Below are 12811 nucleotides of genomic sequence, written 5' to 3'. Positions count from 1 at the left end.
AAAAAAAAAAAAAAAAAAAAAGGTCGTTGTCTCTTTTGAGTTTTTACAATTTTCTCGCGAAACAGATAAATTTACAAAGGGAGAGAAAATCGCGGAGGAAACAAAAAAAAGAGAAAAATGGCCCTTCTGTGATTATTCTCTATAATTTCTAGATAGAGAGAGAGAGGAAAAAGATTAGTCTTTTTATTATTTTTTTTTTTAATTTTGCTCTTGAAAGAAAAAGAAAAAAATAAAGAATAATAATAATACGTTCTCGCCATTTGCGCCATTGATTAATTCAAGTGCGTAGAAGTAGAGGTAAACCACACAACTTGCTGCTTCTTCTGCATTTCAAAGCTCTGATTTTTTCTCTATGCAAAACTAAACTCTTTTGATGCAAGTCAATTATTGTATTTTTTTTTTTCCCCATCCTAAAACTTTGATGGTAAACCTACAACAACAAAGCTTTGATCTTTTAGGGTTTTCTAGAGTGTGGTGATTCAGTAAACTGCATTATTTATCCGTGGTCCAAATTTCGATCTGATCTCCGGTGGTGAGCAAAAAAGAAGAAATGGGTGATACAGAGAAGTGTAGTAACACCACTGATCATATGATCCAGAGACTTCACTCTTCTTTCGGCACCTCTTCTTCTTCCACTCCCAAACATGCTACTGCCCCCATTCATCATCATCAGCAGCAGCAGCAGCAGCTCGATTTAAACCCTAATTTCCTCCGCTCTTCTACTACTCCTACTAGTCCTCAATTCCCCCAATTCTCCAAGCCTTTCAGTGACTGTGCCAAACGAATCGGTGTTCCTCCCTCTCACCCTAACTTAATCCCACCACCGACTTCTCCCTTTTCTCAGATCCCCACCTCCCGACAACCCGCTTCTCTCCATTCTCATTCACGCTCGTTGTCTCAGCCCAACTCTTTCTTCTCCTTCGATTCTTTGCCTCCTTTAAGCCCTTCTCCCTTCCGCGATTCTCTCTCCGCCGCGCAACTACCAGATCACGATGTCTCCATGGAGGATCCTGATTCCGCCGGCTTTTCTTTGCCTCCTTCATCTCCCTTCACCAGGTGTAATAGCTCCACCTCTTCTACCTCCTCCGTAAGAGCCGGTGAGAGTCTACCTCCCAGGAAGTCTCATAGACGCTCCAGCAGTGATATTCCCAGCGGCTTTAATAACTCCATGAATTCGCTGCCTTTGATCCCTCCAAGACCTTTGGAGAGGTCTTTTTCTGGTGGGGAATGTGCTGATTGGTCAAAGTCGGCTCCTTTTGTCAAGAAGGAATCAAGCTGCGATAGGGAAGGCGTCGGAGACAGAGAAGCCATGGATGATCTCTTCTCTGCATATATGAATCTTGAAAACATTGATGTATTGAACTCCTCCGAAGCTGAGGATAGCAAGAACGGAGGAGGTACTAATGAGAATCGGGATGATATGGACAGCAGCAGGGCAAGCGGAACCAAGACTAATAATGGTAGTGATACGGAAGGAGAGAGCAGCAGCGTGAACGAGAGTGCCAATACAGGAGTCAAGAGAAGAGCCGCCGGAGGAGATATTGCTCCTACCACCAGACATTACAGGAGTGTTTCTGTCGACAGCTGTTTCATGGAGAAGTTGTCTTTCGGTGACGAATCACTCAAGCCGCCTCTTTCTCCCGGTACTATCTCACGGAAAGTTTCCCCTACTAACTCGGTTGATGGGAATTCGGGTGCTGCTGCGTTCAGCATTGAGTTTAAAAACGGTGAATTTACTGCTGCGGAATTGAAGAAGATCATGGCTAATGATAAACTAGCAGAGATGGCCATGTCTGATCCTAAGCGTGTCAAAAGGTATATATATTGAATCTTTCTTTACTTTTGTTATTTGATCGGGTTTCTCGGATGTTTATGCAATGATCCTCTTTTCAGAATCTTGGCAAACCGTCAGTCAGCAGCACGATCAAAGGAGAGGAAGATGCGGTACATAGTTGAATTGGAGCACAAAGTTCAGACTCTTCAGACCGAGGCTACTACATTGTCTGCTCAGCTCACGCTTTTGCAGGTGCGTGGTCTACAATGTTGTAACTGCGCCTAAGATTTGTCTTATCTTTTTGTTTCTAACGATATTAGTTATGTTGCATTATACAGAGAGAAATGATTGGGCTGACAAATCAGAACAATGAGCTCAAGTTCCGTCTTCAAGCAATGGAGCAACAAGCGCGTCTTCGTGATGGTACGCAATTCTCTTGAAATTATATTTAAGTGGTTTACGATATTATTGACATGACTTTTGCCTCTCATCATCTCACTCATATGCATCTGAATCGGTACAAAATGGAAGAAATCTATACAACATGTTGTATTTGAACCTTAATGGAAAAATCTCTGTTTTGTTGTAATCTTTTTGCCCTGAATGAATGTAAAAAAGAATGATCCCGCTTTTCCCATGGCAGCTCTGAACGAAGCACTGAATGGGGAAGTCCAGCGACTGAAACTGGCAATCGGTGAGACCAGCCACAACGGATCTGAGAGATCAAAGATGCAATCACTCAACGCAGAGATGTTCCAGCAACTCAACATCAGCCAGTTAAGACAGCAGCCACAACAGTCTTCGCAGAACCAGAATGGAACTATGGCGTTGGCAACAAAACCTGAATCTAATGAATAGAGCAGACAAGTTGTTGCGGTGGTGGTTGGAGTTTTTAGTTTTGAAGTTACATATCAAAAGCAAACATTATATTTTTATTTATGTGCAGAGTCAGTTGAATTTACACATATATATATATATATCATATAAGGCGCAAGTCCAAGAGATTTAATTTTACAGTATGTTATTTTAGAGAGAAAAAATTCAATTTATGGTAGATATGTCCTGGTCATATATATGTAATGGATGTAAACTCAAAGACTCGAAAATAATAGATGCTGAAAACTTGTACTCTTATTGAATGAAAAGCATTGGCTTATATAGCCTTACACGAAACAGAAAGCTCCTAAAATACTGCAGAGAAACAACATTCTCCTGCAACTACTTTTGACCGGATTAATAGGTCTTTATTTGAATAATTAAAACAACCATAAGACTCGTTCTTGGATCACATCCTCTTCAGCTCCGCATTCCTAGTGCTGACTTCTTCCAACAAACCCTCCCTAAGCTCAAACTTGGTCCACAAATTTGAGCTTATCAGCCATTGAACAAACTCCAAGTTTACTTCTCATTTCTTCAAATGTTTCACGCTTCAATGGCTTCGTGAAGATGTCAGCAACTTGTTTGCTTGACTCGCAATGTTCTAAACTTATGACTCCTTCATTTACGAGATCACGAAGGAAATGAAAACGAACTCCAATATGTTTGCATCTTCCATGAAAAACAGGATTCTTAGATAATTTGATCGTTGACGTGTTGTCACATTGAATCACTGTGCTTCCTTCGACATCGTAACTCAACTCTTCCAATATTCTCCTAAACCAGACAGCTTGACATGCACAGATAGATGCAGCCACATATTCTGCTTCCGTGGTTGAGAGAGTGACTATTGGCTGCTTCTTAGATAACCAAGCCACAGCTCCTCCATCCATGATGAACACATAACCCGAAGTGCTTTTCCTGCTATCAATATCTCCGGCAAAATCACTATCAGTATACACTGACACCTCTCCGATTCCTCCTCTCTTATACCAAATCCCAAAGTCCACCGTTCCTCTCAAATACCTCAAAACTCTCTTAGCAGCTTGTAAATGCAGCATTGTAGGTTTAGACATATACCGGCTTAGGAGACTTACAGAGAATTGCAGGACTGGTCTGGTGGTAGTGATGTACATGAGACTTCCTATAATCTGTTTATAGAATGTCTCATCCACTCTTTCTCCTCCTTCATCTATATCCAGCTTGCTCCCGGGTACCATTGGGCTGCTTACTGAGTTGCATCTCTCCATATCAAAACGTCTCAGCACCTCAAGAACATACTTTCCTTGTGAGATATGTATCCCGTGTGGTGTTTGCAGTACCTCTATCCCCAGAAAGTATTGCATCTTCCCAAGATCTGTCATGTCGAATTCCTCCTCCATTGATTCCTTGAATTCCTCCATTATTGAAATGTCATCTCCAGTGTAAATTAGATCATCTACATAGATACTCACGTACAGTGAATTTCCATGTTGATTTGTTTTGAGGAACAGAGTTTCTTCATTCTGAGACTTGACGAAACCGGCTTTGGCAAAGTAGTCTCCGATTCGACTAAACCAGGCTCTTGGTGCCTGTTTTAGTCCATACAACGCCTTGTGGAGCTTATAGACTTTATCTTCTTCACCACTGACCTCGTAGCCCTTAGGTTGTTGTATGTAAACATCCTCCTCAAGAATTCCATAGAGAAACGCCGACTTGACATCTAACTGATAAATGATCCAACCTTTCCTTGCAGCCGTAGACAATATAGTTCTGATTGTATCCATTCGAGCCACAGGAGCGTATACCTCAGTGTAGTCGATCCCTTGTTCCTGAGAATACCCCTTGGCCACCAAACGAGCTTTATATTTGCTGACTTCTCCATTCTCATTAAGCTTCGTCTTGTATATCCACTTCACGCCAATACACTTTGCTCCTTGTGGTAAATTCGAAAGCTCCCATGTTTTGTTTCTTTCTATCGATCTTATCTCCTCATCCATAGCTTCTCTCCACTTAAGGCTCTTCTCAGCTTCTTCGAATGTGAGAGGATCAGATGAGTTTATTATCGCCATGTTGACTTCATCCTCATCATCATCAATCTCGTTCCCGGTGATGTAGTCATTCAGATAGCTAGGAGCCCTTATTACACGACCCTCCCTGGCTACTGTAGGCTGCGAAACTGGAGCTTCTTCGACCACTACTGTAGGTTGCTCTTCCTCAGTCGCGTGTTCTCCTCCCTCATCATCATCGCTTTCCTCCCAGATATGCTCATCATCATTCCAAGTAAGATCAGCGTCATGATGATCCTGAATTTTTTCCCAATTCCATCCTTCTGTTTCTTCAAACACAACATCCTTGCTTACAATGATTTTCTTTGTTTCAGGATCATAGAGACGATAACCTTTTGATTCTTCTGAGAAACCAAGAAGCATGCAAACAATACTCTTGTCATCGAGCTTCCCTCTTTTCTGATCTGGAACGTGAACATGAGCAATGCTCCCCCATACTCTAAAGTGCTCCACGTTTGGTTTGATTCCACTCCAAGCTTCTTGTGGTGTCACATCCTTTACCGAGTGAGTTGGACATCTGTTTAAGATGTAGAATGTCCAGATCACAGCTTCTGCCCAGAACATCTTAGGTACCTTTCTCATTGAAAGCATTGATCTCACCATGTTCATCACAGTTCGATTCTTCCTCTCCGCAACGCCGTTTTGTTGTGGTGTGTATGTTGTGGTTAATTGTCTGCGAATCCCTTCTTCTTTGCAGAAATTTGTGAATTCAATTGATGTGTACTCGCCTCCTCCATCCGTTCTGAGACATTTGATTTTCTTGCCAGTTTCTGTCTCCACCTTCCTCTTAAACGTCTTGAAGAAATCAAACGGCTCGGATTTTTCTTTCAAGAGGTAAGCCCACGCCTTTCTGCTGAAATCATCAATGAAACACAGAACGTATCTCTTCCCACTAGTGGTAGTAGGACTGATTGGACCACAGATGTCTGAATGTATGAGCTCCAGAACCTCTTTTGCTCTCCACTTGCTCGTCTTAGAGATAGGGTTTCTTGATTGTTTCCCCACCAAGCAATCAGAACAGGTGAAGTTTTGCGCATCAAAACTTGGAAGACCATGCACCATCTTCTTGCTCTGAAGTGCCTTCATCCCCGTGTAGCTGAGATGCCCATATCTCTCGTGCCATAACTTTGGTACCTCCTCTGCCACGGTTTGAAGGCATCTCTGTTGTTTCACTCCATCACCAGATTGATCGTATAGCATGAACATCCTGTTCCTGCTCATCTTGCTCTCAGCGATTAGCCCTCTCTCATCGTGGTAGATTTTGCAGGCTCCCTTACGAATGATGATTGTTACATCCTTCTCCTGAAGCTGGCCAAGACTCAGTAGGTTGTTTTTGAGTTCTGGGATGTAGTATACCTCACTGATAGTGTACGCAGCACCATTCAAGACCAGCCTTATGTTCCCTTTCCCTACGACGTCCAATCTCTTATCATTTCCCAATTTGACCGAGTGTTTGAAATCAATGTTTATCTTTAAGAACAGCTCTCTGTCTCCACTCATATGGTTTGAGCAACCTGAGTCGAGAAACCAAACCTTCTTTCGCATGCTTTCTTTCTCACCATCATCACCTCCATACAGCATCATAAGTTTCTCCACTTTCGTCTCGACATCTTCTTCTTCTTCTTCATACGCCATTAGCAGCATCTCTTCCTCTTCATCAGCGTAGTTGGCTTCCTCCTCCCACTTTGGGCACTCATTCTGAAAATGACCAAGACGATGGCATTTGTAGCACTCTACTGTGCTCTTGTTTGGAAACGTACGCCCACGACCACGTCCCCTGCTTCTGCCATACGCACCTCTTCCTCTGGTCCCAGCTCCTCTCCCATACGTTACTTTCAGGACTTGATCATCTCCTTTGTCCTGTTTCTTGAACTTCTGTTCATGCACAGCCAATGAGCTCTGTAGTTCATCAAGAGTGAGCAACTCAATGTCCTTGGATTCCTCAATCGAGACCACCACGTACATGAATTTCTCGGTGAGGGTTCGCATGATCTTTTGGACCACCTTGGAGTCCGTCATTGTCTCTCCGTTACTCCTCATTTGATTTGTGATGGCTAGCACTCTCTTAAAGTAGTCTTCCACCATCTCCGTTTCTTTCATTTCCAACAGCTCAAAGTCCCTTCTTAGTTTCTGCAACAAGGACTTCTTCACACGTTCGTTCCCTCCGAACTTCTTCTTCATGGACTCCCAAATGATCTTAGACGTCTTCCGATCTAAGATTTGCTCCATCGTGACTCTATCAATGGACTGATAAAGGTAGTGCTTCAGTTTGTGGTCATTGGTTTTGGCATCGTCACGTTGTTGTCGTTGCTCCTCAGTGAGAACCGTCGTGGGGGCAGGTTCTTCATAACCAATCTCGATCAAACTCCACAATCCTTTGGCCCTGAAGAAATTCTCCATCACCTCACTCCAATGGTCCCAATGGCCTTCGAATTGTGGTAACTTCATCTTGTCATCACTCATCTTTCTTAGTGTTTTGAAGCTACGGCTTCTCTCTCAAGTTCTCAATATCTAACGAGCTCTGATACCAATTTGTAAACTCAAAGACTCGAAAATAATAGATGCTGAAAACTTGTACTCTTATTGAATGAAAAGCATTGGCTTATATAGCCTTACACGAAACAGAAAGCTCCTAAAATACTGCAGAGAAACAACCTTCTCCTGCAACTACTTTTGACCGGATTAATAGGTCTTTATTTGAATAATTAAAACAACCATAAGACTCGTTCTTGGATCACATCCTCTTCAGCTCCGCATTCCTAATGCTGACTTCTTCCAACAATGGAGGTTCAAGAGTTTGAACTTGAGAGACGAAAGAGATTCCTCTCTGTTTGTTTTGTTTTATTTAGTTTGGATTCTCTGTCTCTTTGTTGTTAGTTTATTTTCCTTTCTATCTGTCTTTTTTTCTTTTTTTTGGAAATTGTAGCTAACAAGCTGGGCCTCGTATTTTGGCCCATTAAAAAGCAACCCATGAATGTGTTCACTTCCACTTCCTTCCAAAACGGCGTTTGTGTCGTCGTTTTTGTGTCTCTACAAAAATATCTAAAACCCTAAACAACTGGGACACCATCATCACTCACTTGGTTTTGGCGTGTACCTTTAGAATCTTTCCGGCGACGACGGAGCTTGTCCTCCGCTATGTCGGATGCAGTAGCGGAGCTCGCGGCGGATACAAGTGTTGGAGGAGATAAGAAGCCTTCTGCTGCGGTTCAATCGACGACGAAACAGTTCTCTGTTTATGAAGCGACTTCGGAAGAGCTTATAGAACGATCAATGGCTCCTATTAAGAAGGAGTTCCTGTGTCCTCCTCCAAGCCGTTCCCTGAAGCAAAACGACGCCGCCGAATTTAAGGCGCCTCAGTCTGGCTTGGTCCAGGAGAAGAAATCAAAACGACAGCTCAAACGGGAACGCCGCGAGGTATCTCATTCATCTCACTCTTACAAGTATACAGAGTGTAAAGAGTAGATATGATAGGCATTACATAATCATGACACTGAAAGCTTTCAAGGCTAGATTGCTTACACTTTGTACATCGATGCTAGTATAGCTACGGTTTATGGTTAAATTTTGGCAAGTGGAAGTGGATTGTTTAGAAGGTATGATGTTATGCTTTGTTATTGCCGTGGATTTGAATCTAACCTGGCATGGTCTTTCTTGCAGCAATCTACCATCAATCTCTGTCCGCAGGTTGCGAGAACAGAAGACGTTAATTCCTGTCAGTATAAAGATAATTGCCGGTTTAATCATGATATTGAAGCTTTCAAGGCTCAGGTACTCACCTTTTTGCAGTTTACTGATGCTGATTTGGTTTGTGAAGTGGGTGGATTGAATGAACATGGTTTGATTTTGTGTGATTGAGCTTGGAGGATGATATTGAGAAAGAAATTATCTGACAATGTTTTTTCTTGAAATTGCAGAAACCAGATGATATAGAGGGGCAATGCCCATTTGTGGCCTCTGAGATGAAGTGTGCATATGGTTTATCATGTAGATTCTTAAGCAGTCACAGAGACATCGCTGGTAATTCAGATGGGAAGGAAAATTCAGAGATGAACTTTTTTAACAAAGAGACACAGAGGCTTCTGTGGAAGAATAAGATGACTTTTATCAACGCAGATGCCAAGCTCAAGTCCCTTGGTCTATTGGTATATCGTACAGAGTAGTATTTCGTTTATTTCAATTATTGTTGTGTTTGTACAGTGTCTCTGGCATGTCATATACTGCAATTTCACTCATATATGACTCTTACCATGAGACCTGAGTGATTATTCTCTTTGTTTCGTTACAATTTTTAGGGGCATGCCAAAAAAAGCAATGTTGCTGAAGAAAATAACGCAGAAAAGACTCAAAATGGTGCTCAAGCAACTAAAGTAGCGGTTGACTCAGCTGTCAGCTCTGAGCCTACATCAGATATGATAGAAGATGTTGATATTCCTGGACCATTAGAAACTGAGGAAGTTCGTCCTATGAAAAAGGCAAAATCTGAGGACGAAGAGAAAGTTAAACCTGGAGATGTTGGTGGAGTTAATGATGGTTAGGCTCTCACTTCTCTACACCAAAATGCCAATTAACTTTTGCTGGATTGTCTTAGATAGTTGCATAGTTTCAATACATATAATTATATAGCTATATATTTAAGAGAAAAAAAGCTGTCATAAGAAGTGTGTGGACAAGAAAATATCCTAATGTCCCAGTAAACTGTATTGATACAGGCGTGAAAGTGGAAGAGGAAACAAAAAAGAATGGGTCTTCTACTTCAAAAGGTGACGTAGAAGATGAGGATAGCATCAAAATTGTTGAAACTGATGGTAGTCTAAAGTTGCAGCCTCGCGAAAAGAAAAAGCTTATTGATTTTAGGGATAAGTTGTACCTTGCACCCCTAACAACTGTGGGCAATCTTCCCTTCCGAAGACTTTGCAAAGTGTTGGGAGCAGATGTGACTTGTGGTGAGATGGCTATGTGCACAAATCTTTTGCAGGTTAGGCCAATAATTGCACTCTCAGCTATGCTGACAGAATAACTAAACCTTGATTTTTTTTTTTGTAACATTGTGAAAACCTGCAAAATATTTTATTGTAGGGCCAAGCTTCGGAATGGGCTCTGCTTAGACGGCATTCATCGGAAGATCTGTTCGGTGTTCAGATTTGCGGTTCTTTTCCTGACACAGTGTCACGCACAGTTGAACTTATAGACCGAGAATGCACTGTTGATTTCATAGACATCAACATGGGTTGCCCGATAGATATGGTTGTCAACAGAAGTGCTGGTTCAGCTCTTCTCAACAAACCATTAAGAATGAAGAACATCGTGGAAGTTTCTTCTTCCATTGTTGAAACACCTATCACTATCAAGGTAACTGCCTAAGCAAATCTGAAATGCTATCACCTTCCATATGAAACTATAACATTGGTGGATGTGAATGTGTTGGTATTATAACCATTCTTTACTTGTCCGGTCTTTTTTGGTGTCAGGTACGTACGGCATTCTTTGAGGGTAAGAATCGGATAGATTCATTAATTGCAGATATAGGAAATTGGGGAGCCACTGCAGTGACTATTCATGGGCGATCAAGACAGCAACGTTATAGCAAGTCTGCGGATTGGGACTATATATACCAGTGTACCAAAAACGCTTCCACTAACCTACAAGTTATAGGAAATGGAGATGTGTACTCTTATTTAGACTGGAACAAACACAAGTCTGACTGTCCTGAGTTGTCTAGCTGCATGATTGCTCGTGGAGCATTAATCAAGGTGTGTGTATGACCATATAGTATCTGCTTATTCCTAGTAAATCATTCGATAGTCTCAATGGTCTTTTGACTTGTGCAGCCTTGGATATTTACTGAAATCAAAGAGCAACGTCACTGGGACATTACCTCAGGTGAAAGACTTAACATCTTGAAGGACTTTGTACGTTTTGGTCTTCAACATTGGGGATCCGACAATAAAGGTAAAAAACACAAGGCCTGGAATTGAAATCACGTTATGTTGGTTTGTTCTTTCCCCTGTGGCTAAATGCTCTGCCGTTATCCTAATTTTCAAACAGGAGTTGAGACAACTAGGCATTTCTTGCTGGAGTGGCTNAACACTGCCGTTATCTTAATTTTTCAAACAGGAGTTGAGACAACTAGGCATTTCTTGCTGGAGTGGCTAAGCTACACGTTTAGGTACATACCTGTCGGTTTGCTTGATGTAATCCCGCAGCAAATCAACTGGCGCCCGCCTTCTTACTTTGGCCGTGATGATCTTGAGACACTCATGATGTCTGAATCTGCCGGTGACTGGGTGCGTTAAATTCTTCTCCTTCAATTGTCTTCTTACTTTGGACTATCTGAGCTTAAGTTTAATATATTATTACAACATGCAGGTGCGGATATCGGACTTGCTGCTTGGAAAGGTTCCGGAAGGCTTCACATTTGCCCCCAAGCACAAATCCAACGCTTATGATCGAGCTGAAAATGGCTAATTCGACCACATCGTCTGTAATATCTGAAACTGTGTGAGGAGACTTTATATCTGATTGTTCTAAGTAAAAACAATTTTTGAGTTTTTGACAGATTAGATAAAGCGTATCAAGTAATTTTTTTTGAATATAGAAATTATTTGAGAAAGCTTAAAAAAAGTAAAGCAGATAGGGGAGAGGATCTAATTGTTAATTCAGAGAACGTTGACTACGCTCTCGGCCTATATTGTGGTCATGGGATGCTAGAAACGCGAGAGAATCGCAATTAGCATGCTTCTAAATCTCCTCGAGGCTCATCTTACTAGATAGAGATCAACTCTTGGCTCCTCGGGGTGTCCACTCCGTAGTAACAGAACACGTCTTTAGTTGTGATGAAGATCAAACCCTTCTCCTCGAGCCTTGTCTTTAGTTGCTTGTAATTCACGAAATTATCATCTTGTGCTACTGCAAATGATCCTACAGTTTGCAGTTTGCGATGAAAGGCTGAATGATCGTGAGCATTGAGGCTCCGGAATTTGAATACTGGACATGCCCTATCGCTATGTCGCCAGGAAGGATTGTTAGTTTTGAGTTTGACTCGTTGAACACGTCTGAGACTAACCCAACGTAACCGCTGTGATTGATTCAAGACGGTTTTGATTAGCCGCTACGATTCCTGCTTCTTCTTGGCCACGATTCCCACCATTTTGGTCAACATCTACATACCTCCCAGCTGGGCGAGCTGATCGAAGTCAATAATATGCTCAAGCTGCATAATATATCTAAAAGAAATTGATATTTGGTTCATATGTAAGGATGTGATGACAATAACAATAATAAAAAATCAAAATTGACTACATAAAAGTTTTTCATTGTAACATAAAGTTTTTATGAAAATAACTTTATAAATTGGATAAATATTTGTTTTAAAAAAGAATTCTTATATTTTCTTTGTAACGAAATGGTTAGCGTTTTTTCCCATCAGAACAAAATGTTTATGAAATGAAAACGGCAACACGTTTACTCATCAAATACTGCTTTTGGGTTTTCACCTTAAAAAATATTTTTTTTGGAAGACCAAAAGGGCAAAAAGGTGGCTGCTGGAAGCATAATTCTCATGTTTACGTCTCTTTACCAGTGTCGGTCCAGCAACATTGGAGGCCCAATACCAAAAAAATTGTATCTCTTTAAAATGAGGTATGGTAATATTTTTTTTAAAATTGTTTTTCTCAGTAAGTCCAATGCAATTTTTTAAATTGGGCTTCAACTCAAAACAATTTTTAAAATGATGCCTCTTCTGAAAATAAATTAAAAAAATAAGGCATTTTAAAAGAAACTAACTCTTAAATTGAGGCCTTATAATTAAAAAAAAAAACAAAAAATCCTCACAGAATGGGCTTCAGAAAATTGAGGTCCGATACCTATGTATCATAGAAATGTGTACAAGACCGGGCCTGCTCTCTACCATGGAGACACAGAGGAAGAAGCTTGCAAAGGTAAGCATAAACTCACTTCCCGATGATTTGATGATGGAGATACTCAAAAGATTTCCAGTTAAAACCCTGATCAGATTCCTCTCCGTGTCTGTCCATATTTCATGAAACTATTCCTCAATGAGTCTTTGAAAAGACCTAAAAGTCTCGTCTTTGTATATCGCCAGGAAGGATTG

General features: G+C 41.2%; 2 protein-coding genes across 3 annotated transcripts; both read left to right on the top strand.

The window, feature by feature from the left end:
- LOC104716168 (probable transcription factor PosF21) lies at window positions 49–2908 on the top strand. Of its 2 annotated transcripts, XM_010433537.2 has the most exons (5): window positions 49–297; window positions 459–1815; window positions 1894–2026; window positions 2113–2197; window positions 2418–2908. In XM_010433537.2, the coding sequence occupies exons 2-5, from the start codon at window positions 551–553 to the stop codon at window positions 2630–2632; spliced, it is 1698 nt and encodes a 565-aa protein (XP_010431839.1). In that variant the 5' UTR covers window positions 49–297; window positions 459–550; the 3' UTR covers window positions 2633–2908. The 2 variants fall into 2 exon arrangements, with proteins under 2 accessions (XP_010431839.1, XP_010431838.1); XM_010433536.2 differs by having other exon boundaries at window positions 49–1815.
- On the top strand, window positions 7740–11280 carry LOC104716167 (tRNA-dihydrouridine(47) synthase [NAD(P)(+)]-like). The gene is made up of 10 exons (XM_010433535.1): window positions 7740–8115; window positions 8359–8469; window positions 8616–8843; window positions 8994–9231; window positions 9411–9676; window positions 9778–10050; window positions 10170–10451; window positions 10530–10650; window positions 10816–10985; window positions 11068–11280. Exons 1-10 carry the CDS (start codon window positions 7837–7839, stop codon window positions 11164–11166), a joined length of 2067 nt encoding a protein of 688 aa, XP_010431837.1. The 5' UTR covers window positions 7740–7836; the 3' UTR covers window positions 11167–11280.

The sequence above is a fragment of the Camelina sativa genome, chromosome 10 (genome assembly GCF_000633955.1).
Source record: "Camelina sativa cultivar DH55 chromosome 10, Cs, whole genome shotgun sequence".
Lineage (NCBI taxonomy): Eukaryota > Viridiplantae > Streptophyta > Magnoliopsida > Brassicales > Brassicaceae > Camelina > Camelina sativa.
Note: the sequence above shows the minus strand (reverse complement) of the source record. Positions and strands in the feature narration are given on the sequence as shown.

Coding starts and splice junctions, on each gene's coding strand:
- LOC104716168 (XM_010433537.2), top strand. CDS start 551: ATGGGTGATACAGAGAAGTGTAGTAACACCACTGATCATATGATCCAG. Junction 1,816..1,893: donor GATCCTAAGCGTGTCAAAAG/GTATATATATTG, acceptor TCCTCTTTTCAG/AATCTTGGCAAACCGTCAGT. Junction 2,027..2,112: donor CTCAGCTCACGCTTTTGCAG/GTGCGTGGTCTA, acceptor TGCATTATACAG/AGAGAAATGATTGGGCTGAC.
- LOC104716167 (XM_010433535.1), top strand. CDS start 7,837: ATGTCGGATGCAGTAGCGGAGCTCGCGGCGGATACAAGTGTTGGAGGA. Junction 8,116..8,358: donor TCAAACGGGAACGCCGCGAG/GTATCTCATTCA, acceptor TCTTTCTTGCAG/CAATCTACCATCAATCTCTG. Junction 10,452..10,529: donor CTCGTGGAGCATTAATCAAG/GTGTGTGTATGA, acceptor TGACTTGTGCAG/CCTTGGATATTTACTGAAAT.